Source organism: Salmo trutta, chromosome 7, assembly GCF_901001165.1.
Source record: "Salmo trutta chromosome 7, fSalTru1.1, whole genome shotgun sequence".
NCBI lineage: Eukaryota > Metazoa > Chordata > Actinopteri > Salmoniformes > Salmonidae > Salmo > Salmo trutta.
Window position 1 is genome coordinate 57179304 of NC_042963.1, and position 26755 is coordinate 57206058.

A 26755-nucleotide genomic window follows, 5' to 3' on the forward strand; every position below is an offset into this window, starting at 1 on the left:
AGTTTTAAAGGTTTATTTGAACATCTTTGTACATATGCAGAACATACATAAAATGTGATGTCATACAATATATTAAAAAAACAGGTAAAACCTTAAAATCAGCATAAACAGATGGACAGCGCATCATCAATTAGTCATACAAAGGCCCACTCCTTCATTTGAAAATTAAATAAACGGCAGCCCCGTCACTTGGTTTGCTATTAAAGCTGAGGGATGGGGCTGGAGAAATGTAGCCGCTCAACCACGTCTATGGTATAAATGGCTGTAAATATCACAGACTGGCCCTTTAAAGATTAATGAAAAAAATCTAAGATTCTGTAGAATGTTGATGAGTCTGTGCTATTAAAGCTGAGGGATAGGGCTGGAGAAATGTTGCCACTCAACCACGTCTATGGTATAAATGGCTGTAAATATCACAGACTGGCCCTTTAAAGATTAATGAAAAAAAATCTAAGATTCTGTAGAATGTTGATGAGTCTGTCCATTCATCACAGTTTAGATAAGGGTTAACTGTAATCAATATGGGCCCAAATGGCACCCTATACCCTATACCATACACGAGGACTCTGTTCAAAGGTAGTGCACTATACACTGAGTGTACAAAACATTCCTAATATATAGTTGCACACCACCTTTTTGCTTTCAGAACAGCCTCAAATCGTCAGGCCATGTACTCTACAAGGTGTCGAAAGCGTTCCACAGGGATGCTGGCCCATGTCGACCCCAATGCTTCCCACAGTTGTGTCAAGTTGGCTGGATGTCCTTTGGGTGGTGGATTATTCTTGATACACACGGGAAACTGTTGAGTGTGAAAAACCCAGCAGCGTTGCAGTTCTTGACACAAGCCGGTGCCCTGGCACCTACTACCATACCCCGTTCAAAGGCACTTAAATCTTTTGTCTTGCCCATTCATCCTCGGAATGGCACACATACACAATCCATGTCTCAATTGTCTCAAGGCTTAAAAATCTTTCTTTAACCTGTCTCCTTCCCTTCATCTACACTGGTGGAAGAGGATTTAACAGGTGACATCAATCAGGGATCATAGCTTTCACAAGGAGTCTTAATATTCTGTACACTCATTGTATAGGGAACACTTTTGGGATGTACCCTACTTATCAGGAATATCGATAGTTACCTAGGGATTATTATGATTAATACATTACACAATGTCAATTACAGGTAATCCTACCACTGACAGACAGACAAACAGAACAATGCTAACACCTAAAGTTTGATCAGTCCCCTCCTTAGATACAGAATCAACTATCCCAGCATCATCAAGGTACTTCCTTGAGTGTAGTAGTTTAAAAGCAGGCAACTGGTGCCTCACAGTATCAGTAGGAACAGGAAGAGTACCTGTTCAGGTGGACCAGGAGGACTCGTTAGAAGAACCATCATGGCACTCCAATGGGTGAAGCCGTGGATCGCTCTCGTCTTCGGACTATCTGCTGCACATTCTAACACTGGTAAAAAAAGACAAGACAAGATATGATGAAATACAATTTATCACTTTAGGATAACCCATGTAGCATAGTTTAGGAACTAAAGAAGAGCTGGATTAGAAGCAAAATAAGACTTGTTCCCTGTCTATTTCCAGTTATGATTCCAGATAGGACTTCCATTGGGAGTCTATATGATGCCAAACTGCAAATCTTATCAGGTAATTTGTGTTGTTGAATATATGTCACCTAATATTCAAATATCTATATTCTACTGTGCTGTTATATTATACATCTTATATTCAGAGATGGATGGTGCAACTATACTGTACATTTCCCCCCATGCAGCAGGAGTGAGTCCAGCTCATAATGGGCAGGTCTGCAGCACATGGGGTAACTACCACTACAAAACCTACGATGGAGACTTCTTCCAGCTGCCCTACACCTGTAACTACGTGCTGTCGTCGTTGTGTAAGAGCAGCAGTGGCTACGAGGCCTTTAACATTCAGCTGCAGCGCGGGGAGGTAGATGGGCTGCCCACCATCACCAAGGTATTCCTTTGTGATCAGTCGTTTATTATTTTAAAATTTCACTGTTGATTAATTGTTTTTAAATTTCACTATTGATTAATTGTTTTAAATTTCACTATTGATTAATTGTGTTTAATGCTCTATGATCTTAATGTAAGGTGACCTTGAGGGTCCTGAAAGGCGTCTGTCAAATAAAATGTCCTACTGTTGTTATTATTAAGGTTTCTTTGAAGCTGGATGGAACCTTCGTGGAGCTGGCCAACGGTAACGTCAGCGTCAACGGATTAAAGTGAGTTCCCAGTCTAGTCAACAATGGATCTCAGATGTGTAAAACCATTGGCTCTTAGATGTGTAAAATAAATAGTAATACAGGAAGTAAATGATACGGGGGTTTGTTATCACTTTACTACATCCAATGGGATTCATTTTATTCAGAGATCCATCTTTTTTTAGTTTTGTCCACTTGCATTTATCAAATGTAAGGGGAAAAAAGAATGGAAAGTAATTTATTTTTCACTTCAGTTGCTACTTTTGTATGAAGACTTGAGGTAAAATTCAGAATTAAAAAAAAATGGATGCAGTGCTGCATCATCATTTAACTCATCTTGAGATCAACTTTTTGCTGTTTTAACAATCTACATAATGTCAGTTTCAACGAGCAACAGTGAGTTCATCAGCGATCTAAAATAATTCATTGTACAGCATTCAGAGGTAAAACTCATATTCTGAAGTTTAGTTGATGTGCATTTACAGATGAACGTTATCAAGCTGAAATTCCATTTGATGAAATCCTAATGTATACAGACATGTTTACCTAGTACAGTCTCAATAGGGGAGGAAGAAAAATACAAAGAAAATACTTTAAAGGACAATTTCGACCCTTGTTGAAATACCGACTCTCCTCTCTGATTGTTTTGTTTTGTCCCCCTAGGGTCACCATACCATTTGGTCAGTTTAACATCTTCATTGAGAGGACTGTTTCATATGTGAAGATCACAGCCAAGCTGGGGTTAGTCGTCATGTGGAATGAAGATGATTCCCTCTGGGTATGTGTTCAGTATGCTTTCTCATTTCCATATGTCTTCTGTTACACTACAGTGATATGTGGTTGTTTCACCTGCTTTGGTTCAATACACTGATTTTAAATCGCTCTGGATGAGAGTGTCTGCTAAATGTCAAATGTAAATGTGATGCTTTTCTGCAATATTCTGGTCCTGATGAAAACGGTCTGTAGTTAGCTAGTGACTGTTGAGAACATCAGTGTTAGAGGAACTGATGGGAACATCAGTGATAGAGGAACTGTTGGGAACATCAGTGTTAGAGGAACTGTTGGGAACATCAGTGTTAGAGGAACTGTTGGGAACATCAGTGTTAGAGGAACTGTTGGGAACATCCGTGTTAGAGGAACTGTTGGGAACATCAGTGTTAGTGGAACTGAAAGGAACATCAGTGTTAGAGGAACTGTTGGGAACATCAGTGTTAGAGGAACTGTTGGGAACATCAGTGTTAGAGGAACTGTTGGGAACATCCGTGTTAGAGGAACTGTTGGGAACATCAGTGTTAGTGGAACTGAAAGGAACATCAGTGTTAGAGGAACTGTTGGGAACATCAGTGATAGAGGAACTGTTGGGAACATCAGTGTTAGAGGAACTGTTGGGAACATCAGTGTTAGAGGAACTGTTGGGAACATCAGTGTTAGAGGAACTGTTGGGAACATCAGTGTTAGAGGAACTGTTGGGAACATCAGTGATAGAGGAACTGTTGGGAACATCAGTGTTAGAGGAACTGTTGGGAACATCAGTGTTAGAGGAACTGTTGGGAACATCAGTGTTAGAGGAACTGTTGGGAACATCAGTGATAGAGGAACTGTTGGGAACATCAGTGTTAGAGGAACTGTTGGGAACATCAGTGTTAGAGGAACTGTTGGGAACATCAGTGTTAGAGGAACTGTTGGGAACATCAGTGTTAGAGGAACTGTTGGGAATATCAGTGTTAGAGGAACTGTTGGGAACATCAGTGTTAGAGGAACTGTTGGGAACATCAGTGTTAGAGGAACTGTTGGGAACATCAGTGTTAGAGGAACTGTTGGGAACATCAGTGTTAGAGGAACTGTTGGGAACATCAGTGTTAGAGGAACTGTTGGGAACATCAGTGTTAGAGGAACTGTTGGGAACATCAGTGATAGAGGAACTGTTGGGAACATCAGTGTTAGAGGAACTGTTGGGAACATCAGCGTTAGAGGAACTGTTGGGAACATCAGTGATAGAGGAACTGTTGGGAACATCAGTGTTAGAGGAACTGTTGGGAACATCAGTGATAGAGGAACTGTTGGGAACATCAGTGTTAGAGGAACTGTTGGGAACATCAATGATCATTCCAACAGTTGTGGTCTCTTTAGTAGGGCCACAGATTGGCAGGTAAAGTGATATTAGAATAGTCTTTGCTCCAATCAAAAATGTGGAACAATGTACTTCCTCCACCAACCCCTTTCATCATCTAGGCTTCAGTGAAAACACTCAGAAAAGCGTTGTCCTAAATGGCACCCTATTCCCTTTATAGTGCACTACTTTGGATTAGGGCACATAAGGCTCTTGTTGAAAGTCGTGTACTATATAGGGTATAGGGTGCCATTTGGTGGGGACAATATGGAAGAACGTATTAGTTTAATCAGTTCCAGAGTGTGATTAGATCAGAAGTCACGATATTGTCTCAATATCTATTGACATTGTTGTGAGTAAATACTGTATGTATCATCGTTCCCCTTCGTGTGTATGTAAATAATCCCAGTGTACTCAAACATCATAACCTCAGACTGAAACATATTTGCACAGCAGACAGACCAGTTTTCAGACAACTCACATTCAATTTAATGAGGAAAACATCATGAATATGATGCTTCATTTTATTATTATTCTAAATGCACGCAAGAAAATACAAAACATGATGAGAGTTTAAAAGGTTTTAACAAATGATGAGAGTTTAAAAGGTTTTAACAAATGATGAGAGTTTAAAAGGTTTTAACAACATGATGAGAGTTTAAAAGGTTTTAACAACATGATGAGAGTTTAAAAGGTTTTAACAACATGATGAGAGTTTAAAAGGTTTTAAAGGGAAGAGTGCATGTACAGGAGAGGTAAAAACAGAGGGGATTGTAAGACACCTCCCCTTTCAGATGTTTATAGAACACAAACCAACAAAAAGTAGAATCCTGATTATTAAAACGGAGAAACAAATAGTTGGGAAGATTCATACAGTGAATGTATTTGGTATTGTTGTTAGATCCTATCCGTTTCATGTCAGACCAGAATAAAACTACAGTGAAACAGGTTTCCTATTGTAGATATATTGTAGACATAATCCCTAATCCACATAATTCACTTTAATGAATAACCACTTGGGTATACAATACATTAAACATTAAACAATATTAGCAAAGTCCTGGGCACACATTTGTATTTGTTTTAGGTAGCCTAATGCTCTGTGTTGATTCTATCTGTACATACCTAACCTGAAACACAATGCCTGTTTTGTGCTCACATCCCACTCCTTGTACTCAGCATCATATGCCAAACATAGGTATATCAAATCAAATTCTACTGGTCGCATACACATATTTAACAGATATTATTGTGGAAGTAGCGAAATGCTTGTAACACAGGTACAAGTAGTGGAATGTTAGCATAAACAGACTGGTACCCAGGCTAGAACAAGGAGTGGAATGTTAGCATAAACAGACTGGTACCCAGGCTAGAACAAGGATTGGAATGTTAGCATAAACAGACTGGTACCCAGGCTAGAACAAGGAGTGGAATGCTAGCATAAACAGACTGGTACCCAGGCTAGAACAAGGAGTGGAATGTTAGCATAAACAGGCTGGTACCCAGGCTAGAACAAGGAGTGGAATGTTAGCATAAACAGACTGGTACCCAGGCTAGAACAAGGAGTGGAATGTTAGCATAAACAGACTGGTACCCAGGCTAGAACAAGGAGTGGAATGTTAGCATAAACAGACTGGTTCCCAGGCTAGAACAAGTAGTGGAATGTTAGCATAAACAGACTGGTACCCAGGCTAGAACCAGGATTGGAATGTTAGCATAAACAGACTGGTACCCAGGCTAGAACAGATGAAGCATGTGAAATTTCAGTACATATAAACTGCTGTAGCTGCATGGCCAGCTAGCTGTATGTGAAATGTACATATTTGCGATGCATTAACCCTCAGTTATCTTCCATTGGTTTTATAGGTGGAGCTGGACTCAAAGTTCCAGAATCAGACTTGTGGGCTGTGTGGAGACTTCAACGGAGTCCAGATTTACAACGAGTTCATTAGGAATGGTAAACAAAATCACCAAATGTCTTAGAGGGGCGGATTACGCTCCTGTTCTGTTTATGAATGTATAGGTTCAATCTATGGGTTAGGAAGGGGTTATAAAGTATTTTTCAAGGTACCATTTTAAGAAAGGGTTATCAAAAACACAAAACACATGATGACAGAGACTGTTTGTTAGGGGAAATAACAGGTAAGATAAAACTATGTTTATTTTCCTACAGATGATCATCTGAAGACAATCGACTATGGTGATATTTGGAAGATGAATGGCCCAACAGAGACCTGTACAGAAATCCCTGGTCACACTGAGCAGTGTGAAGAACAGGTATTTACAAGCCTAGATCTGAGCTGAACATTTAAGATTTCTAATTCATTACATTTAAACATGACTGTTAGTTTAAAATATCAACATCATCATGGCTGACATTTGATCAATACATAATCCCTCTATGTTGTCTTTAGTAATTCTTCTTGTTCTTCATCCTTTCAGACCGAACTTTGTGAGCAGCTTCTCACCAGTCTTGCCTTCAGTAGCTGTAAGGACCTGATTGCCACAGACTCCTTCATCAAGGCCTGTGCAGAAGACATGTGTCACTGTGGCAACAGCAGCAGCAGTGCCTGCGCCTGCCCCACCATGTCAGAGTACTCCCGCCAGTGTGCTCACGCAGGGGGGAAACCCCAAGAGTGGAAGACCGACCAGTTCTGCAGTAAGGGAATCTTTTTTTTTTAATCCTTTTTGTTTTTATTTTGGATTGTTTGTTTGTATTTCTCTGTTGGTAGTTTTGATGTGGGAGGGGAAAAAAATCCTCAGCCAGAGCTTTGTTGTAACTCAAAGTAAACACTTTTGACATGCAATAATGCTTTGCCTTAGGTAACCTATTGTGTTTTCTTCTTTGACATGCTAGTATTTACATTTATGTGACTGAAAACTGAGGAGCAAATCCCAATTTTCACTTAGTCTTCCAATGATTTCAATAGAAGAATATGTGAAAATGTGAACTAATGAAGACTCAGAAACAGATTTGTGACCAGGGTTATTTGTCTGTGTTGAGCAGTGAAGACGTGTCCTTTAAGCATGCAGTACCAGGAGTGTGGTAGTCCCTGCACTGATACCTGCACCAACCCAAAGAGGAACCAGCATTGTGAGGAACACTGCACTGACGGATGCTTCTGCCCTGCTGGTACATGTACTCATTTACTGAATACAACATTATATGTCAGCTATGTAACTATTTTAAAGTAGCCGACTACAACATCATATGTCAGCTGTGTAACTATTTTAAAGTAGCTGAATACAACATCATATGTCAGCTATATAACTATTTTAAAGTAGCATTAAAAATAAACAAATGCAATCTCACCGACGGATGCTTCTGCTCTGCCGGTACTGCACACTCACTGATTTTAACAGAGATGAAACCAAGTCTCAATTTTTCAAGTCCTAAGCAAGTCTCAAGTCTTATTTTTCGAGTTAAGAGTCAAGTCCCAAGTAATAGTGGGTAAGTACCAAGTAAAGTTCAGTGATTTTGGCCCCACATTTTACAAACTGCACCCCCCCCCCCCCCCTCCCCTTACATGCGCAAGATGACAAATCGAGTCATACAGCTCAAGTCCAAGTTAAATTACGAGTCATAGATGCTCAAGTCAAAGTATAGTGGGAAGTGTTTTACTTTTTGTCAAGTCTCAAGTTGCAACATGACTGGAGTCCACATCCCTGGATTTTAAACCAGGAAGACTGTATTAAAACTCATAATGGTTATGTGGCTATTTAAATCAGGAAGACTGTATAAAACCCTGATATCAGTTATGTGGCCGTTTAAACCAGGAAGGCTGTATAAAACCCTGATATCAGTTATGTGGCTATTTAAACCAGGAAGACTGTATAAAACCCTGATATCACTTATGTGGCTCTTTAAACCAGGAAGGCTGTATAAAACCCTGATATCAGTTATGTGGCTATTTAAACCAGGAAGGCTGTATAAACCCTGATATCAGTTATGTGGCTCTTTAAACCAGTAACAGGTTAAAGGTTACATAGATTGGAAGAGTAGCCTTATTGTAGGACTGGAGATTTCATTATTTGACAAAAGTTCTGCAACAGATGTCCCGTAGTAATTAATATACTGAACTACATGGATCAATGTATTTTATGAGATAAGGAAGTACTAAATTCATTGAATGTCATTTATGGGATCAGGTGACTAAATATATTTAATGTAATTTATGGGATCAGATGACTAAATGTAATGTATTAAATGTAATTCATGGGATCAGGTGACTAAATGTAATGTATTGAATGTAATTTACGGGATCAGGTGACTAAATGTGTTGAATGCCTTTCTCATAGGAACTGTGTTTGATGACATCACTCATAAAGGCTGTGTAGCTGTGAACCAGTGCTCTTGTCTCCACAACGGACAATCTTACCAGCCTGGACAATCATTCTCAAGAACATGCCATGAATGGTAAGAGCTGCATTGTGTTTATATACACTGAATTATTGTGTGTGTTGAGGTGGATGTGTTGAGCTGGATGTGTTGAAGCTAAACTGGATGTGTTGAGAGCTGCATTGTGATGAGCTGGATGTGTTGAAGCTAAACTGACTGTGTTGAGCTGGATGTGTTGAGGCTAAACTGGCTGTGTTGAGCTGGATGTGTTGAGGCTAAACTGGATGTGTTGAGCCAGGTGTGTTGAAGCTAAACTGACTGTCTCTCTCCGTTAGTACCTGTATCCAAGGCCAGTGGAGTTGTGTGGATCTAGATTGCCCAGCTACCTGCTCCATAGTGGGAGGTTCCCACATCACCACCTACGATGGGAAAACCTACACCTTCCATGGAGACTGCTCATATGTCCTGTCCAAGGTAGGGATCTAACCTACTGTATGGAGAAATACTGAATAAAAGTGTGATTTTTTTCATACAAATTCACAGTGATTCAATTCAGATTCCATGTCAGTTGGCAGTAATATGACTCCATGCTGACACGTACTGTATGTTTAGTAGACTTAACTCCTAACTCGCTAGCGAACATGTACTGGCCCACGAACGGGCCACATCAAGCATCGGTTGCGGCTGACAGCTGGCAGCCACTTGCATTGGAGGTGCTTATAGATACCATTGCTATCACTATCCATATTAATCTCATAAATAACATCAGACTTTTCAATCAAGTTCAATCATAATGTACAGTGCCTTCAGAAGGTATTTACACCCCTTGAAATTTTCCACATTTTGTTGTGTAACAAACACTAAACAAGGAACAACTACCCACACCCCTCTTAAATAGGACCTTCAATTAGAAGCAACGAGGAGCAGCTGCCTCCTATTGAAGGTCCACCCAATAAACATCACATAGAAATAGACATACTAGAACTAACATAGAAATAGACTAACAAAGAACATAGCCCAACAAACCCGGAAACACTCTAAACAAACACCCCTCTTAAATATGAACATAGCCCAACAAACCCCGAAACACTCTAAACAAACACCCCTGCCACGTCCTGACCAAACTACATTAACAAATAACCCCTTATACTGGTCAGGACGTGACACAAATACAATACAAGACATTACTGAGTACCACTCTTCATATTTTCAAGCATTGTGGTGGCTGCATCATGTTATGGCTGCTTCATGTTATGAGTATGCTTGTAATCGTTAAAGACTGGGGAGCTTTTCAGGATAAAAGATAAACAGAATGGAGTTAAGCACAGACAAAATCCTAGAGGAAACCTAGTTCAGTCTGCTTTCCATCAGACACTGGGAGACAAATTCACCATTCAGTTGGACGATAACCTAAAACACAAGGCCAAGTATACACTGGAGTTGCTTACCAAGATGATATTGAATGTTCCTGAGTGGCCTAGTTACAGTTTGAACATAAATCAGTTTTAAAATCTATGGCAAGACTTGAAAATCGCTGTCTATCAATGATCAACATCCAACTTGACAGAGCTTGAAGAATGTACAAAAATAAATAATTGCAAATAGTGTACAATCCAGGAGTGCAAATCTCTTAGAAACTTACCCAGAAACACACACAGCTGTAATCACCGCCAAAGGTGATTCTAACATGTATTGACTCAGGGGATGAATACTAATGTAAATAAGATATTTCTGTATTTCATTTTCAATAAATTAGCAAAAGTTTCTAAAAACATGTTTTCACTTTGTCATTATTGGGTATTGTGTGAAAAAACATATATTTAATACATTTTAAATTCAGGCTGTAACACAACAACATGTGGAATAAGTCAAGGGGTGTGAATACTTCCTGAAGGAACTGTAATTCCCTAGAACCGAAAGTAGGCAAGTAGTAAGTAGTGTGTTACAAAAAACGTGTTCCCTTATCCTTACTGTCATGCCTTAACTTTACTATCATTCCATAACTTTTTCTGTCATACCGTGTACCAATTGTCCCCAGCAAACCAACAAGACTGCTTTCACAGTCCTGGGTGACATAGTGAAATGTGGGAAGACAGACATTGAGACCTGCCTAAGATCTGTAACCCTGGTGACTCCAGAGTCCATGGTAAGTTAGCCTTTCTGCAGTGACACACCCACCTGATAGTGTCATATTAAAATATATCAACATCAAACCATGTTGTATATGTTCAGGGGAAAAAAACTCAATGTTGAGACTTCTGCTGCTGTCAGTGACTCGTATCACCACTTCAGGGTTGGAGTAAATTCCATTTAAATTCCAGTCAGTTCAGGCAGTCCACTGAAATTCCAATTCCAATGCTCTTCATTGTTTTTTCAGTGAGGAACATTTGGAATTGGAATTAGGTTTACTCTCTGAATTGACTGGAATTGACTCCAACCTTGTTCCACACTCCTTATCACCTGGGGAGTCGTTTTTATTCAAGTTGTAATTTGTCACTTGCAGATTATCGTCATCGAGGCCAGTGGAAGGGTTTTTGTCGACAAGATGTTTTCTCAGTTGCCGCTTTTCATGGGTGAGTGACTGATTGATGGCTGCTTGAGAAAAGAGATACAGAAATGTGATATCTGTCTATTTTTTGGTAGTTAATAATCAGTATAAACGTATGTTTGTAACCCTTCCGTGCAGAACGTACTGTACCAGAAGTTGTCTCTTTTTATCGTCTTTCTTTCCTTGTCTAGCAGCATGTAACACCATAAGCATCCCACAATAGGGAAGTGGGAGCTAAAAGTTCATGCTAAACCAGATTGTGACTAGAACTTGTGTATATTTTCCACAGCGGATGTAAAGATCTTTCAGCCCTCTACGTTCTACATCGTCGTGCATACCTCTTATGGGCTCCGACTAGAGGTGCAGATAACACCTATAATGCAGGTCTACATCGTAGCTAGCAGTTCACACAAAGAAAAAACCCAGGGTATGTTTCTCTCTGTTCATTTAACGTCTTTGTGAAAAGATAAGCGTTTTTGGGTCTATAATAATAATCTCATGCATTATTATTATTATAAAAGCTGATTGGTTATCAAACTATTGTTATTGTAACGTGTGTCACTATACCACTTGTTTGAGGGGTTCGGTCAGACCTCACCTGAAACAATTATTAATAAACTAATGATACTTGATGCATTGCATCTTCAGTCAATGTTAGTTCAAACCACCTGTTATAATGTTTTGTATCTCTTATCCAGGTCTTTGCGGAGACTTTAACAGCGTCCAAGCTGATGACTTCAGAACCATCAATGGACTTGTGGAAGGAACCGCTGTGACATTCGCCAACACGTGGAAGAACAAAGCAAGCTGTCCTGATGTGGCACAGAGCTTTGAGATCCCATGCAGTCTGAGTGTAGAGAATGGTACTCCTTCAACCTCTTTATAACCTCTCTGGGGTATGTGGGACGTGACCGTCCCACCTGCGGGACACACTATTCAACAGCCAGTGAAATAGCAGGGCGCCAAATTCAAAACAACAAAAATCTCATCATTCAATTTTCTCACACATACAAGTACTATACACCATTTTAAAGATAATGTTCTCGTTAATCCAACCACAGTGTCTGATTTCAAAAAGGCTTTACGGCGAAAGCATAGCATTAGATTATGTTAGGACATCACCTTGACAAGAAAAACCACACAGCCATTTTCCAAGCAAGGAGAGGCGTCACAAAAACCAGAAATACAGCTAAAATTAATCACTAACCTTTGATGATCTTCATCAGATGGCACTTATAGGACTTCATGTTACACAATACATGTATGTTTTGCTCGATAAAGTTCATATTTATATCCAAAAACCCCATTTTACATTGGCGTGTAATGTTCAGAAATGTTTTGCCTCCCAAAACTTCCGATGAATGAGCACATCAATTTACAGAAATACTCATCATAAACGTTGATAAAATATTAAACTGTCATTCAAAGAATTATAGATACACTTCTCCTTAATGCAACCGCTGTGTCAGATTTCAAAAAAACTTTACAGCAAAAGCACACTTTGCAATAATCTGAGTACAGCGTTCAGACACAAAACCAAACTCGTCATTTTGTGGAGTCAATAAAACTTATAAATATTATAAATATTCACTTACCTTTGATGATCTTCATCAGAATGCACTCAGGAATCCCATGTCCACAATAAATGTTTGTTTTGTTCAATAAAGTCCATCATTTATGTCCAAATCCCTCTTTTTTGTTCGCGTGTTCAGTCCACTACTCCAAATGCAGGAAGCGCGCGATAATGTTACGACGAAAAGTCCAAAAAAGTTCTATTTACATTCGTAGAAATATGTCAAACGATGTATAGCATCAATCTTTAGGACGTTTTTAACATAAATCTTTAGTAATATTACAACCGGACAATTCCAATGTCTTCAGAAAAGAAAAGGAACACAGCTCACACTCACGTGAGCGTGCACCTCTGAGCTCATGTCATTTCTCGCTCATCTGACTCCAGGCCCTCTTGTTCGCTCCATATTCACAGTAGAAGCATGAAACAACGTTCTAAAGACTGTTGACATCTAGTGGAAGCCTTAGGAAGTACAAAATGAACCCTAAGTCACTGTGTACTGGATAGGGAATCACTTGAAAAACCACAAGCCTCAGATTTCCACACTTCCTGGTTGGATTTTTCTCAGGTTTTTGCCTGCTATATGAGTTCTGTTATACTCACAGACATCATTCAAACAGTTTTAGAAACGTCAGTGTTTTCTATCCAAATAGTCATAGAAAAAGGATCACTCTGTTCATAGATCTGAGTTTATTTTCTAACTAACCATTTAAATTGTTTCATAATGTTTCGGCATAGAGAGCCTTTATCAGAGCCTTGGAATACTTATTGGGGATTACACTTGCGTATGTCTACTGAGATGCACAGTAAAGCCTAGATAAAAACTCTTTGTACTTTGTGAAATGTTGCTAAAATGTTTTACAGAGAGATATGCCAAGCACTGGTGCTCGATGCTGTCAGATCGTGCAGGAATATTTTCCCAATGCCACACTGAGATCGACCCAAATTACTACAAGGAAGTAAGTATGATGATTTTAATTTGTCAAATGCTCTTTAACTACAGAGTTATCCCAAAGCTCTAAGAATATATATATTTTTAAACAATCATTTAAGAAGTTCTATATCAAAATGATATAATATTAATTTAATTTATCTCAAAACATCTAATCAGATTTCTATAATACTATTGTCCTGTGCTTGTGTGTGATTTCAGAAAACAGTAGTTTTCTTCATTAACACATCTCATAACTGAACCTTCTTCTTCTTCTGTTTCTTCTTCTCTCCCTATAGATCTGCCTATATGACAGCTGTAACTGTGAGAGGAGTGAGGAGTGCATGTGTGCTGCGGTCTCCTCCTACGTCCATGCATGTGCTGCTGCAGGCGTCCTGCTCAGTGGATGGAGAAACACCACCTGTGGTAAGATAAACATCAGAGACACTGAATTTAATTATTTATTTATTAATTAAAGAAGGGTTTCCCCTTCTATTAACCCACAGTCTCCAGGGTTTACCCTCCTATTTACCTACGGTGTCCAGGGTTTCCCCTCCTATTAACCCACGGTGTTCAGGGTTTACCCTCCTATTAACCCACGGTGTCCAGGGTTTACCCTCCTATTAACCCACGGTGTCCAGGGTTTACCCTCCTATTAACCCACGGTATCCAGGGTTTACCCTCCTATTTACCCACGGTGTCCAGGGTTTGCCCTCCTATTTACCCACGGTGTCCAGGGTTTACCCTCCTATTTACCCACAGTGCCCAGGGTTTACCCTCCTATTTACCCACGGTGTCCAGGGTTTACCCTCCTATTTACCCACGGTGTTCAGGGTTTACCCTCCTATTTACCCATGGTGTTCAGGGTTTACCCTCCTATTTACCCACGGTGTTCAGGGTTTACCCTCTTATTTAAAAACAAAAAACCCCAAACATGTAAATTAAATGTTGAATCACCATACTGTTTTCCACAGGGAAGTACTCCTCTAGCTGCCCTGACACGATGGTCTATGACTACACCATGACCAGCTGTGACCGCACCTGTCGTTCACTGAGCCAGCCAGACTTTACCTGCCAGGTACATTTACATGGACATCTCATTTCTATTAATATTATTTATTTAATATTATTATTGTTATTATTATTCATTTTATTAATGTCTTGTTGTCGTTTTCTTGTTGTTGCTGTTTTGTTGTTGTTGCGTATGTTGTTGTTGTCTTGTTGTTGCTGTTGTGTATGTTGTAGTTGTTGTTGTCTTGTATCTTCTTGTTGTTGTGGATGTTGTTGTTGTCTTTGTTGTTGTTGTTGTCTTGTATCTTCTTGTTGTTGTGGATGTTGTTGTTGTCTTTGTTGTTGTTGTTGTTGTTGTTGTTGTCTTTTATCTTCTTGTTGTTGTGGATGTTGTTGTTGGAGGCAAGCCCAAAGTAATTTCCCATCATGGATAAAACATTTTTAATTTAATTGAACAGTTAGACCATGTGTCTGTGGACGGCTGTGGCTGTGCCGAGGGAACCTACCTGAACGACCAGGGAGAGTGTGTCCCTGCCTCACGCTGCTCCTGCTACCATGGAGGCACAGTAGTACCCCCTGGAGAGATCACAAGGATCTATGGGGTTACTTGGTGAGGACTTGGTTGGCATGTGAAAGAAAATCTCTGAAACTCTGATGGTTTTCTCTGTTGTGGGTCTACTAAAATATTTAGAAATCGACTGTCTTCTTCTGAAGTCTTGGTTTACTTCAAGAGGCATGTTAAACCATGCTTAACCCCCTCCTCTTGTATCCCTCTTAACCACCCAGCTCTTGCAGACAAGGGAAATTAAGCTGTGCTGGAGAACCAAAACAATTATGTGAGTACTCTGAAATTCAGAACACATCTTTATTTGCCAAATACAGCAAATCACTTCACAACCAAGACTCTGTACTTTAGTCCCTACAAACCTATAAAGCCTACTTTTGTTCCCTACAGCCTGTGAAGAACCAATGGGTTTCTTCAACTGTTCAAGTGCAGGGCCCGGAGCCAAGGGCTCAGAGTGTCAGAAGAGCTGTCAAACACTAGACAGTCACTGTGTAAGTCTACAAATGGGACATGCCTTACAACACGTTAAAAACATGCCTTACAACATGCTAATAAAAACATGCCTTACAACACGTTAATAAAAACATTCCTTACAACACGTCAATAAAAACATGCCTTACAACACGTTAATGAAAACATGCCTTACAACACGTCAATAAAAACATGCCTTACAACATGCTAATAAAAACATGCCTTACAACACGTTAATGAAAACATGCCTTACAACACGTTAATAAAAACATGCCTTACAACATGCTAATAAAAACATGCCTTACAACACGTTTTAATAAAAACAGGCCTTACAACACGTTAATAAAAACATGCCTTACAACATTTTAATAAAAACATGCCTTACAACACGTTAATAAAAACATGCCTTACAACACGTCAATAAAAACATGCCTTACAACACGTTAATAAAAACATGCCTTACAACACGTTAATAAAAACATGCATTACAACACGTTAATAAAAACATGCCTTACAACACGTTAATAAAAACATGCCTTACAACACGTTAATAAAAACATGCCTTACAACGCGTTAATAAAAACATGCCTTACAACACGTCAATAAAAACATGCCTTACAACACGTTAATAAAAACATGCCTTACAACACGTTAATAAAAACATGCCTTACTACATGTTAATTAAAACATGCCTTACAACACATTAATAAAAACATGCCTTACAACACGTCAATAAAAACATGCCTTACAACACGTTAATAAAAACATGCCTTACAACACGTTAATAAAAACATACATTACAACACGTTAATAAAAACATGCCTTACAACACGTTAATAAAAACATGCCTTACAACACGTTAATAAAAACATGCCTTACAACACGTTAATAAAAACATGCCTTACAACACGTCAATAAAAACATGCCTTACAACACGTCAATAAAAACATGCCTTACAACACGTTAATAAAAACATGCCTTACAACACGTTAATAAAAACATGCCTTACTTCATGTTAATTAAAACATGCCTTACAACACGTTAATTAAAACATGCCTGTGAGGTGTTGATAGAGAATCAAAAGAAGATCTACAATTCTCAGACTTTCCACTTCCTGCTTGAATTATTCTCAGGTTTTTGCCTGCCATATGCGTTCTGTTATACTCACAGACACCATTCAAACAGTTTTAGAAACTTCAGAGTGTTTTCTATCCAAATCTACTAATAATATGCATATTCTAGTTCCTGGGCCAGAGTACTAACCTGTTTAAATTGCGTACGTTTTCCATCCGGCCGTGAAAATACTGCCACCTAGCCCAGACAGGTTAATAAAAACATGCCTTACAACACGTTAATAAAAACATGCCTTACAACACGTTAATAATAACATGCATTACAACACGTTAATAAAAACATGCCTTACAACACGTTAATAAAAACATGCCTTACAACACGTTAATAAAAACATGCCTTACAACATGTTAATAAAAACATGCCTTACAACACGTTAATAAAAACATGCCTTACAACACGTCAATAAAAACATGCCTTACAACACGTTAATAAAAACATGCCTTACAACACGTCAATAAAAACATGCATTACAACACGTTAATAAAAACATGCCTTACAACATTTTAATAAAAACATGCCTTACAACACGTTAATAAAAACATGCCTTACAACACGTCAATAAAAACATGCCTTACAACACGTTAATAAAAACATGCCTTACAACACGTTAATAAAAACATGCCTTACAACATTTTAATAAAAACATACCTTACAACACGTCAATAAAAACATACAAGGACAATGTTATTTTTACACAGTGTCAGATTGATCAAATGATTTATTACCTTAGACATAGCTATGCCCAGGATCCAAACTTTCATCTTATGCCTTGGAGGGTGGAGGGACATACAGGCACATAATATCCACATCTTATACCCTGGAGGGTGGAGGGACATACAGACACATAATATCTACATCTTATACCCTGGAGGGTGGAGGGACATACAGGCACATAATGTCCACATATTATACCCTGGAGGGTGGAGGGACATACAGGCACATAATGCCCAACTTAAATTCATGTCAGTCCTTCCCTATTTCATTGTGTGTTATAGATCAGTTCAGAGTGTGTGTCGGGCTGTGTATGTCCTGATGGTCTGCTGTCTGATGGAAACGGAGGATGCATCAAGGAAGACCTATGTCCCTGTTCTCACAATGGAGTCTACTACCAACCTGGACATGTGCTCAAAGTAGACTGCAATACCTGGTAAAATCAACTTCTATCACTCTTCTTCTTCTTCTTTGGATATGTCAAATGCTTCCCTCTAAAATCTTGCCATGTGATTATGTTTGCATCATTGTAGCACCTGCGAAGGCAGAAAATGGCAGTGTACCAATAAGGAGTGTGATGGGATGTGTGCCATATATGGAGATGGGCATTTCATCACTTTTGATGAGAAAAGGTTCACTTTCAATGGAGATTGTGAATACACTCTTACTCAGGTAGGGCATTAATCATTTGTATTTCTGATTTTATTTGTATTTTAATAAAACCCCTACTTTATGTATGATGCACAAATTTTCTATTTATGATTAAGATGAAGTAAAGACAACTAAGAGGACAAGGTTTTCTGACTGTGTATATTAATACATCCTGCAGGACTACTGCAGCAACAATCCAAACGGTACCTTTAGAGTGATCACAGAGAACATTCCCTGTGGAACCACCGGCACCACCTGTTCCAAGACCATCAAGCTCTTCTTGGGGGTAGGAACTACTGTTTATAAACGGCTTCATAAATACATTAAAGGTACAATGGACAAGTCTGGACATTTGATACAATGTCGACACCGGTGACTGTGATGGGAATTGCATGCTGAACTCTGGATGCACTTATCTCGTCCCCCCATACGTTTTGTTAGCAGATTGACAGGGCTGTCTGACGGAGTGTCTGCTTAGAATTATTGTCGGGCAGATTTAATAGCAGCACAAACATCACCCCTATGTATTAGGGTTAGCTATGTATTAGGGTTAGGGTTAGCTATGTATTAGGGTTAGGGTTAGCTATGTATTAGGGCTAGGGTTAGCTATGTATTAGGGTTAGCTATGTATTAGGGTTAGCTATGTATTTGGGTTAGGGTTAGCTATGTATTAGGGTTAGCTATGTATTTGGGTTAGGGTTAGCTATGTATTAGGGTTAGCTATGTATTAGGGTTAGCTATGTATTAGGGTTAGGGTTAGCTATGTATTAGGGTTAGCTATGTATTAGGGTTAGCTCTGTATTAGGGTTAGGGTTAGCTATGTATTTGGGTAACGGTTAGCTATGTATTAGGGTTAGGGTTAGCTATGTATTTGGGTTAGGGTTAGGGTTAGCTATGTATTAGGGTTAGGGTTAGCGATGTGTTAGGGTTAGGGTTAGCTATGTATTAGGGTTAGGGTTAGCTATGTATCTGAGTTAGGGTTAGCTATGTATTTGGGTTAGGGTTAGGGTTAGCTATGTATTTGGGTTAGGGTTAGCTATGTAACTGGGTTAGGGTTAGCTATGTATTTGAGTTAGGGTTAGCTATGTATTAGGGTTAGGGTTAGCTATGTATTAGGGTTAGGGTTAGCTATGTATTGTGGGTTAGTGTTAGCTATGTATTAGGGTTAGGGTTAGCTATGTATCAGGGTTATTGTTAGGGTTAGCTATGTATTAGGGTTAGGGTTAGCTATGTATTTGGGTTAGTGTTAGCTATGTATTTGGGTTAGGGTTAGGGTTATTTTTGTATTAGGGTTAATGTTAGCTATGTATTTGGGTTAAGGTTAGCTATGTATTAGGGTTAGTATTAGCTTTGTATTAGGGTTAGGGTTAGCTATGTATTTGTGTTAGGGTTAGATATGTATTTGGGTTAGGGTTAGCTATGTAATTTGGGCTAGTGTTAGCTATGTATTAGGGTTAGGGTTAGCTATGTATTTGGGTTAGGGTTAGCTATGTATTAGGGTTAGGGTTAGCTATGTATTGTGGGTTAGTGTTAGCTATGTATTAGGGTTAGGGTTAGCTATGTATCAGGGTTATTGTTAGGGTTAGCTATGTATTAGGGTTAGGGTTAGCTATGTATTTGGGTTAGTGTTAGCTATGTATTAGGGTTAGTGTTAGCTATGTATTTGGGTTATGGTTAGCTATGTATTTGGGTTAGGGTTAGCTATGTATTAGGGTTAGGGTTAGCTATATATTAGCGTTAGGGTTAACTATGTATTTGGGTTAGTGTTAGCTATGTATTTGGGTTAGGTTTGGCTATGTATAAGCTTCGGGTTAGCTATGTATTAGGGTTAGTGTTAGCTATGTATTAGGGTTAGGGTTAGCTATGTATTAGGGTTAGGGTTAGCTATGTATTTGGGTTAGGCTTAGGGTTAGCTATGTATTAGGGTTAGGGTTAGCTATGTATTAGGGTGAGCTATGTTTTTTGGTTAGTGTTAGCTATGTATTAGGGTTAGGGTTAGCTATGTATTTGGTTTAGGGTTAGCTATGTATTAGGGTTAGGGTTAGCTATGTATTTGGGTTAGGGTTAGGGTTAGCTATGTATTAGGGCTAGGGTTAGCTATGTATTAGGGTTAGTGTTAGCTATGTATTCGGGTTAGGATTAGCTATGTATTAGGGTTAGTGTTAGCTATGTATTAGGGTTAGGGTTAGCTATGTATTTGGGTTAGGGTTAGGGTTAGCTATGTATTAGGGTTAGGGTTAGCTATGTATCTGAGTTAGGGTTAGCTATGTATTTGGGTTAGTGTTAGGGTTAGCTATGTATTTGGGTTAGGGTTAGCTATGTAACTGGGTTAGGGTTAGCTATGTATTTGAGTTAGGGTTAGCTATGTATTAGGGTTAGGGTTAGCTATGTATTAGGGTTAGGGTTAGGTATGTAACTGGGTTAGGGTTAGCTATGTATCTGAGTTAGGGTTAGCTATGTATTTGGGTTAGGGTTAGGGTTAGCTTTGTATTAGGGTTAATGTTAGCTATGTATTTGGGTTAAGGTTAGCTATGTATTAGGGTTAGTATTAGCTATGTATTAGGGTTAGGGTTAGCTATGTATTTGGGTTAGGGTTAGCTATGTATTTGGGTTAGGGTTAGCTATGTATTTTGGGCTAGTGTTAGCTATGTATTAGGGTTAGGGTTAGCTATGTATTTGGTTTAGGGTTAGCTATGTATTAGGGTTAGGGTTAGCTATGTATTGTGGGTTAATGTTAGCTATTTATTAGGGTTAGGGCTAGCTATGTATTAGGGTTATTGTTAGGGTTAGCTATGTATTAGGGTTAGGGTTAGCTATGTATTTGGGTTAGTGTTAGCTATGTATTAGTGTTAGGGTTAGCTATGTATTTGGGTTAGGGTTAGCTATGTATTTGGGTTAGGGTTAGCTATGTATTAGGGTTAGGGTTAGCTATGTATTAGGGTTAGGGTTAGCTATGTATTTGGGTTAGGGTTAGCTATGTATTTGGACAGTAGAATTTCAAATCGTCATGTGGTATCTGTACAAACTGAATAGTGTAAAACCCATCACCACCACAGTGTAACCCTGGATAGTGTAAATCCCAGCACCACCACAGTATAAACCCAGCACCACCACAGTATAAGCCCAGCACCACCATAGTGTAACCCTGGATAATGTAAATCCCAGCACCACCACAGTGTAACCCTGGATAGTGTAAATCCCAGCACCACCACAGTATAAACCCAGCACCACCACAGTATAAACCCAGCACCACCACAGTATAAGCCCAGCACCACCACAGTGTAAACCCAGCACCACCACAGTATAAACCCAGCACCACCACAGTATAAACCCAGCACCACCACAGTGTAAACCCAGCACCACCACAGTGTAAACCCAGCACCACCACAGTATAAACCCAGCACCACCACAGTGTAAACCCAGCACCACCACAGTGTAAACCCAGCACCACCACCACAGTGTAAACCCAGCACCACCACAGTGTAAACCCAGCACCACCACAGTGTAAACCCAGCACCACCACAGTATAAACCCAGCACCACCACAGTGTAAACCCAGCACCACCACAGTGTAAACCCAGCACCACCACAGTATAAACCCAGCACCACCACAGTGTAAACCCAGCACCACCACAGTATAAACCCAGCACCACCACAGTATAAACCCAGCACCACCACAGTATAAACCCAGCACCACCACAGTGTAAACCTGTCTACATTAGCAATGAACACTTTCTGTATCTTTCTTTCAGAGAAATGAGATCATACTAGCAGATGAATCTGTAAAAGTGATCAAACAAGAGAACGGGGTAGACGTGCCATACCAGGTCCACTCTATCGGTCTCTATGTTGTTGTTGAGGCTGAAAATGGCCTGATCCTCATGTGGGATAAGAAGAATAGCCTGTTCATCAAACTCAGCTCTACCTTCCAGGTGAGTGACTAGAATAGGACATTTTGAACCAGTGATTGCACTGTATCTTTGTTTAGCAATTGCATTGGCATACCATTTTTTAAAATTGTTTTATTAGCTACTTCAAGTTATTCTTTTTAAATGTTTAATTTTCTTCCAGGGCAGAGTGTGTGGTCTGTGTGGAAACTACGACGGTAATGGAAAGAATGACTTCACGTCCAGAAACCAGGAAGTGGTTGTTGAAGCTCTGGAGTTTGGGAACAGCTGGAAAGTGTCACCCAGTTGCCCCAATGCTGATGTCATAAAAAACCCATGCACTTTAAGATCATACAGGCAGTCCTGGTCTCTGAAACGCTGCAGCATCATCACCAGTAAGGTTTTCTCAGCCTGCCACTCACAGGTACAGTACACAGCAGATACTATTCAATATAGATTCAATACTTTATTGCCATACCAACCGACGTTGTTAGGAAGTTGACGTAGTGCAGCTGATATAAACCAAGACAAAAAGACACACGTATAAATACTTTCATTTGCGTAACCTACACATTCAATAGAGAGTAGAGCAGATACATTCAATAGACAGTACAGCAGATACATTCAATAGAGACTACAGCAGAAACATTCAATAGAGACTACAGCCAATACATTCAATAGACAGTACAGCAGGTTCATTCAATAGACAGTACAGCAGATACATGCAGTCGGCAGGTTAAAACAAGCTGAACAGAGGCTATCGCTTATGTATCTTGGGTACATTGGTATTTACGTTTGGTGAAAATTGTAATTTTCTCGTAAAAGTCTAAGTAGTTGGGGGGGATTACATATGGAATTGTTTAAGATACCATTGATAATTTAAATATTTCATTTATAATTTTAGGACCCCTTTATGTTTCAAAAATACATATATGAGAAAGAAAACATTTAAAATATTGAATTTGGCATTTACTACTACAGGCCGTAACAACACATTCATAAATGGCAAAAAAGACAGTCAAAAATAAATCATAACGAATATGATTTTAAAGTATCTGTCGAATATCTAGGAGATTTAAGAAAGCTCAGGAATACATTTTTTGGGGGGGGGACATATTTAACCCCTTATTTTTGTTGCCACAAAGCTACCTCCATACTTCCATTCGTTTGTATGGGTTTCTTCCACCATCTTGTTCACAGGAGTCTCCCCTTTCATAACAGTTTCTAGGCCAAACCATTTGGGCGCTACAGACGTTTCTGTGAAAAGACAGATTTTTGGGACGTCTCGTGGTCTATAGCTCAGCCACCGTTCACCGCAGATGTGGAAGGCCGATGTAGGATTGAGAAGCAGGCCAGGCAAAAACCTGATATCTCTAGCTTAAATTGACAGATTGTGATCTGGATTTTTTAATGATGTTAATTAGATGGACACACAGGTGCGTCAATATACTCTTTTTAAGGATTAATAGCCTAAATCACTCTGGTTGTTGGAGATATCTGTTGTATGGGGAACTTGGCCTTCATCAAGGTTTATTTGTGAGTAAATCTGGCTTTGATAATAACCAGTTGTTACCCAGCCACTGACCTCTCTGCACGTTACTGCAGTATAGGTAGTAGAAAAGTTCATCTGCAATATAAATATGGACCTGAGATGTGAGTCAGGAGACTGAGGGCTCAACTCTAAAAGGGCTAGATTCCCTTTTCAGCTATCCACCTTTAAAAAGCTATATTTCCGTGTTCGTGGAGACCACATTCATGGTAAACGCTGCATTTGTTGGCTCAATCGCTCTATAACATGGATTGAATCTAGGCCTTAAAGTCAACCATCCAACACAATAATAATCATCGTCAATAGTTCATCTGTAGTCTGTTTAACAAGCTGAGAAATACATTGAATAAATAAATGATGGCTTAATGCATCTTCCTAAAAGGTGGACCCCACGCCATTCCATGATGCCTGTGTGAGGGACTCGTGTGCCTGTGACACTGGGGGAGACTGCGAGTGTTTCTGTACAGCTGTAGCAGCCTACGCCCAGGCCTGTAACGAGGCAGGGGCTTGTATCAAGTGGAGAACACCAGACATCTGCCGTGAGTCATTTGCTTTGAGTGGGACAATTGATTGATGGATAGCTGGGATTGTTTTGCTATAGGGACAAAATTCTAATTTATGATTTGTACATGTAACTTTTCAATCAATCTTCTTTTGGGACCCTGGTTAAAATGTGACATGTTTTTAATTTCACCAGCTCTGTTCTGTGATTTCTACAACCCTATTGGTGAGTGTGAGTGGCATTATAATCCGTGTGGATATCCATGTATGAAGACCTGCAAGAATCCCTCAGGAACATGCTCCAGTCAGATCCCTGCACTGGAAGGTAACTAATAGCCCTTCATAACAGCTTGGCCGTTTGATTTTGACAATTTACATTCCAAGTTGTTAACTTCTTACATCTACACGTTCCGCTAGCGGAACGTCTGCTCCAATATCCAATGATGGGCGGGGCGCGAAATTCAAACTCCTCTAAATCCGAAAACTTACACTTTTCAAACATATGACTATGTTACAGCTATTTAAAGACAAGACTCTCCTTTATCTAACCAAACTGTCCGATTTCAAAAAGGCTTTACAGCGAAAGCAAAACATTAGATTATGTCAGCAGAGTACCCAGCCAGGAATAATCACACAGCCATTTTTCAAGCTAGCATATCATGTCACATAAACCCAAACCATATCTAAATGCAGCACTAACCTTTGATGATCTTCATCAGATGACACACCTAGGACATTGTGTTATACAATACATGCATGTCTGTTCAATCAAGTTCATATTTATATCAAAAACCAGCTTTTTACATTAGCATGTGACGTTCAGAACTAGCATTCCCACCGAACACTTCCGGTGATTTTACTAAATTACTCACGATAAACGTTCACAAAAAGCATAACAATTATTTTAAGAATTATAGATACAGAACTCCTCTATGCACTCGATATGTCCGATTTTAAAATAGCTTTTCGGATGAAGCACATTTTGCAATAATGTAAGTACATAGCCCGGCGTTACAGGGCTAGCTATTTAGACACCCACCCAGTGTAGCCTTCACCAAAATCACATTTCCTATAAGAAAAATGTTCTTACCTTGCTTGTTCTTCATCAGAATACACTGCCAGGACTTCTACTTCAATAACAAATGTAGGTTTGGTCCCAAATAATCCATCGTTATATCCAAACAGCGACGTTTTGTTCGTGCGTTCTAGACACTATCCCAACGCTAAATCTCGGCCACGAGCATGACGCAAAATATGACAAAAAATTTCGAAATATTCCATTACCGTACTTCGAAGCATGTCAACCGCTGTTTAAAACCAATATTTATGCAATTTATCTCGTAGAGAAGCGATAATATTCCGACCGGGAATCTGCCTGTCTGTAAACTGAGGAAAAAAACAAAAGCCGGGGGCGGGGCGTGTCACGCGCCTAAGGCTTAGTCCATTGACTGACCACTCAGCATTTGCTCTCGTGTGCTTCAGCCAGGGCTTTGAATGACATCATTCCTGTTTTTCCCGGGCTGTGAGACTCCATTGTTGACGTGAGAAGTGTCACGTGAGAGCAGAGATCCTTTGTAAACGACAGAGATAATAAAGAAGGGCAAGAAATGTTCAGACAGGGTACTTCCTGAACAGAAGCATCTCAGGTTTTTGCCTGCCATAGGAGTTCTGTTATACTCACAGACACCATTCAAACAGTTTCAGAAACTTTGGAGTGTTTTCTCTCCAAAGCTAATAATTATATGCATATTCCAGTTTCTGGGCAGGACTAATAATCAGATTAAATCGGGTACGTTTTTTATCCAGCCGTGAAATTACTGCCCCCTAGATGTAACAGGTTAAACAAATGTACAGTATAAAATATGTAATTCCCTCCCTTGTCCATTTATACTGAAAACGAAATACAAATATTGAAATATCATATCCATTACAGCTTTGGTGAACTAGATACCATGAGGATGATCTAATCTGTGCAGGTGTTCTGGATTAAATTGACTGTTTATATCTTAAAGGTTGCTTTCCAAAATGTCCTACGGCCAAGCCTTATTTGGAAGAAAGTTCCATGACGTGTGTCCCTATCGTGGACTGTGGTTGCTACGATGGAGATGGAACTCATTACAACGAGGGAGAGGTTATACCTTCCAAGGAGAACTGTCAGAAATGGTATGTTTTCAGATCAACATTTTGACATATACATAGAGACTGTATTTACATTACATAGGATTTAATATGGTTGGTATAAGCCTTAAGGTAGCCTGTATTTCTGGTGAGATAAGGCAATGTCAATAGTCCCCTTACAAAGAGGTTTTCCTACCATTCAATTCATTTTGCTTTTCAAAGATTGTGTTTTGACCTGTTAATACCTTATTGTGATTTGACCTGTTAAAACCATATTGTGTTTTGACCTGTTAATACCTTCTTGGGATTTGACCTGTTAAAACCATGTTGTGATTTGTCCTGTTTATTCCTTATTGTGAATATAACATATAACATTGTTTTGTACTTCATAACAAATAGCTCTTAATATTTTATTTG

General features: G+C 39.3%; 1 protein-coding gene across 1 annotated transcript; it reads left to right on the forward strand.

Moving 5' to 3' along the window:
* Window positions 1-1315: 1315 nt before the first annotated feature.
* Window positions 1316-26231, forward strand: LOC115196564 (mucin-5AC-like). The gene is made up of 29 exons (XM_029757399.1): window positions 1316-1469; window positions 1601-1663; window positions 1791-1993; window positions 2194-2261; window positions 2904-3018; window positions 6217-6307; window positions 6524-6627; window positions 6793-7009; window positions 7358-7483; window positions 8650-8767; window positions 9025-9163; window positions 10728-10835; window positions 11193-11262; window positions 11527-11664; window positions 11936-12100; window positions 13675-13769; window positions 14041-14167; window positions 14716-14819; window positions 15211-15362; window positions 15539-15588; window positions 15708-15808; window positions 17918-18069; window positions 18167-18305; window positions 18463-18570; window positions 22036-22215; window positions 22355-22594; window positions 24102-24258; window positions 24417-24545; window positions 26154-26231. The coding sequence occupies exons 1-29, from the start codon at window positions 1400-1402 to the stop codon at window positions 26165-26167; spliced, it is 3543 nt and encodes a 1180-aa protein (XP_029613259.1). The 5' UTR covers window positions 1316-1399; the 3' UTR covers window positions 26168-26231.
* The last annotated feature ends 524 nt before the right edge of the window (window positions 26232-26755 follow it).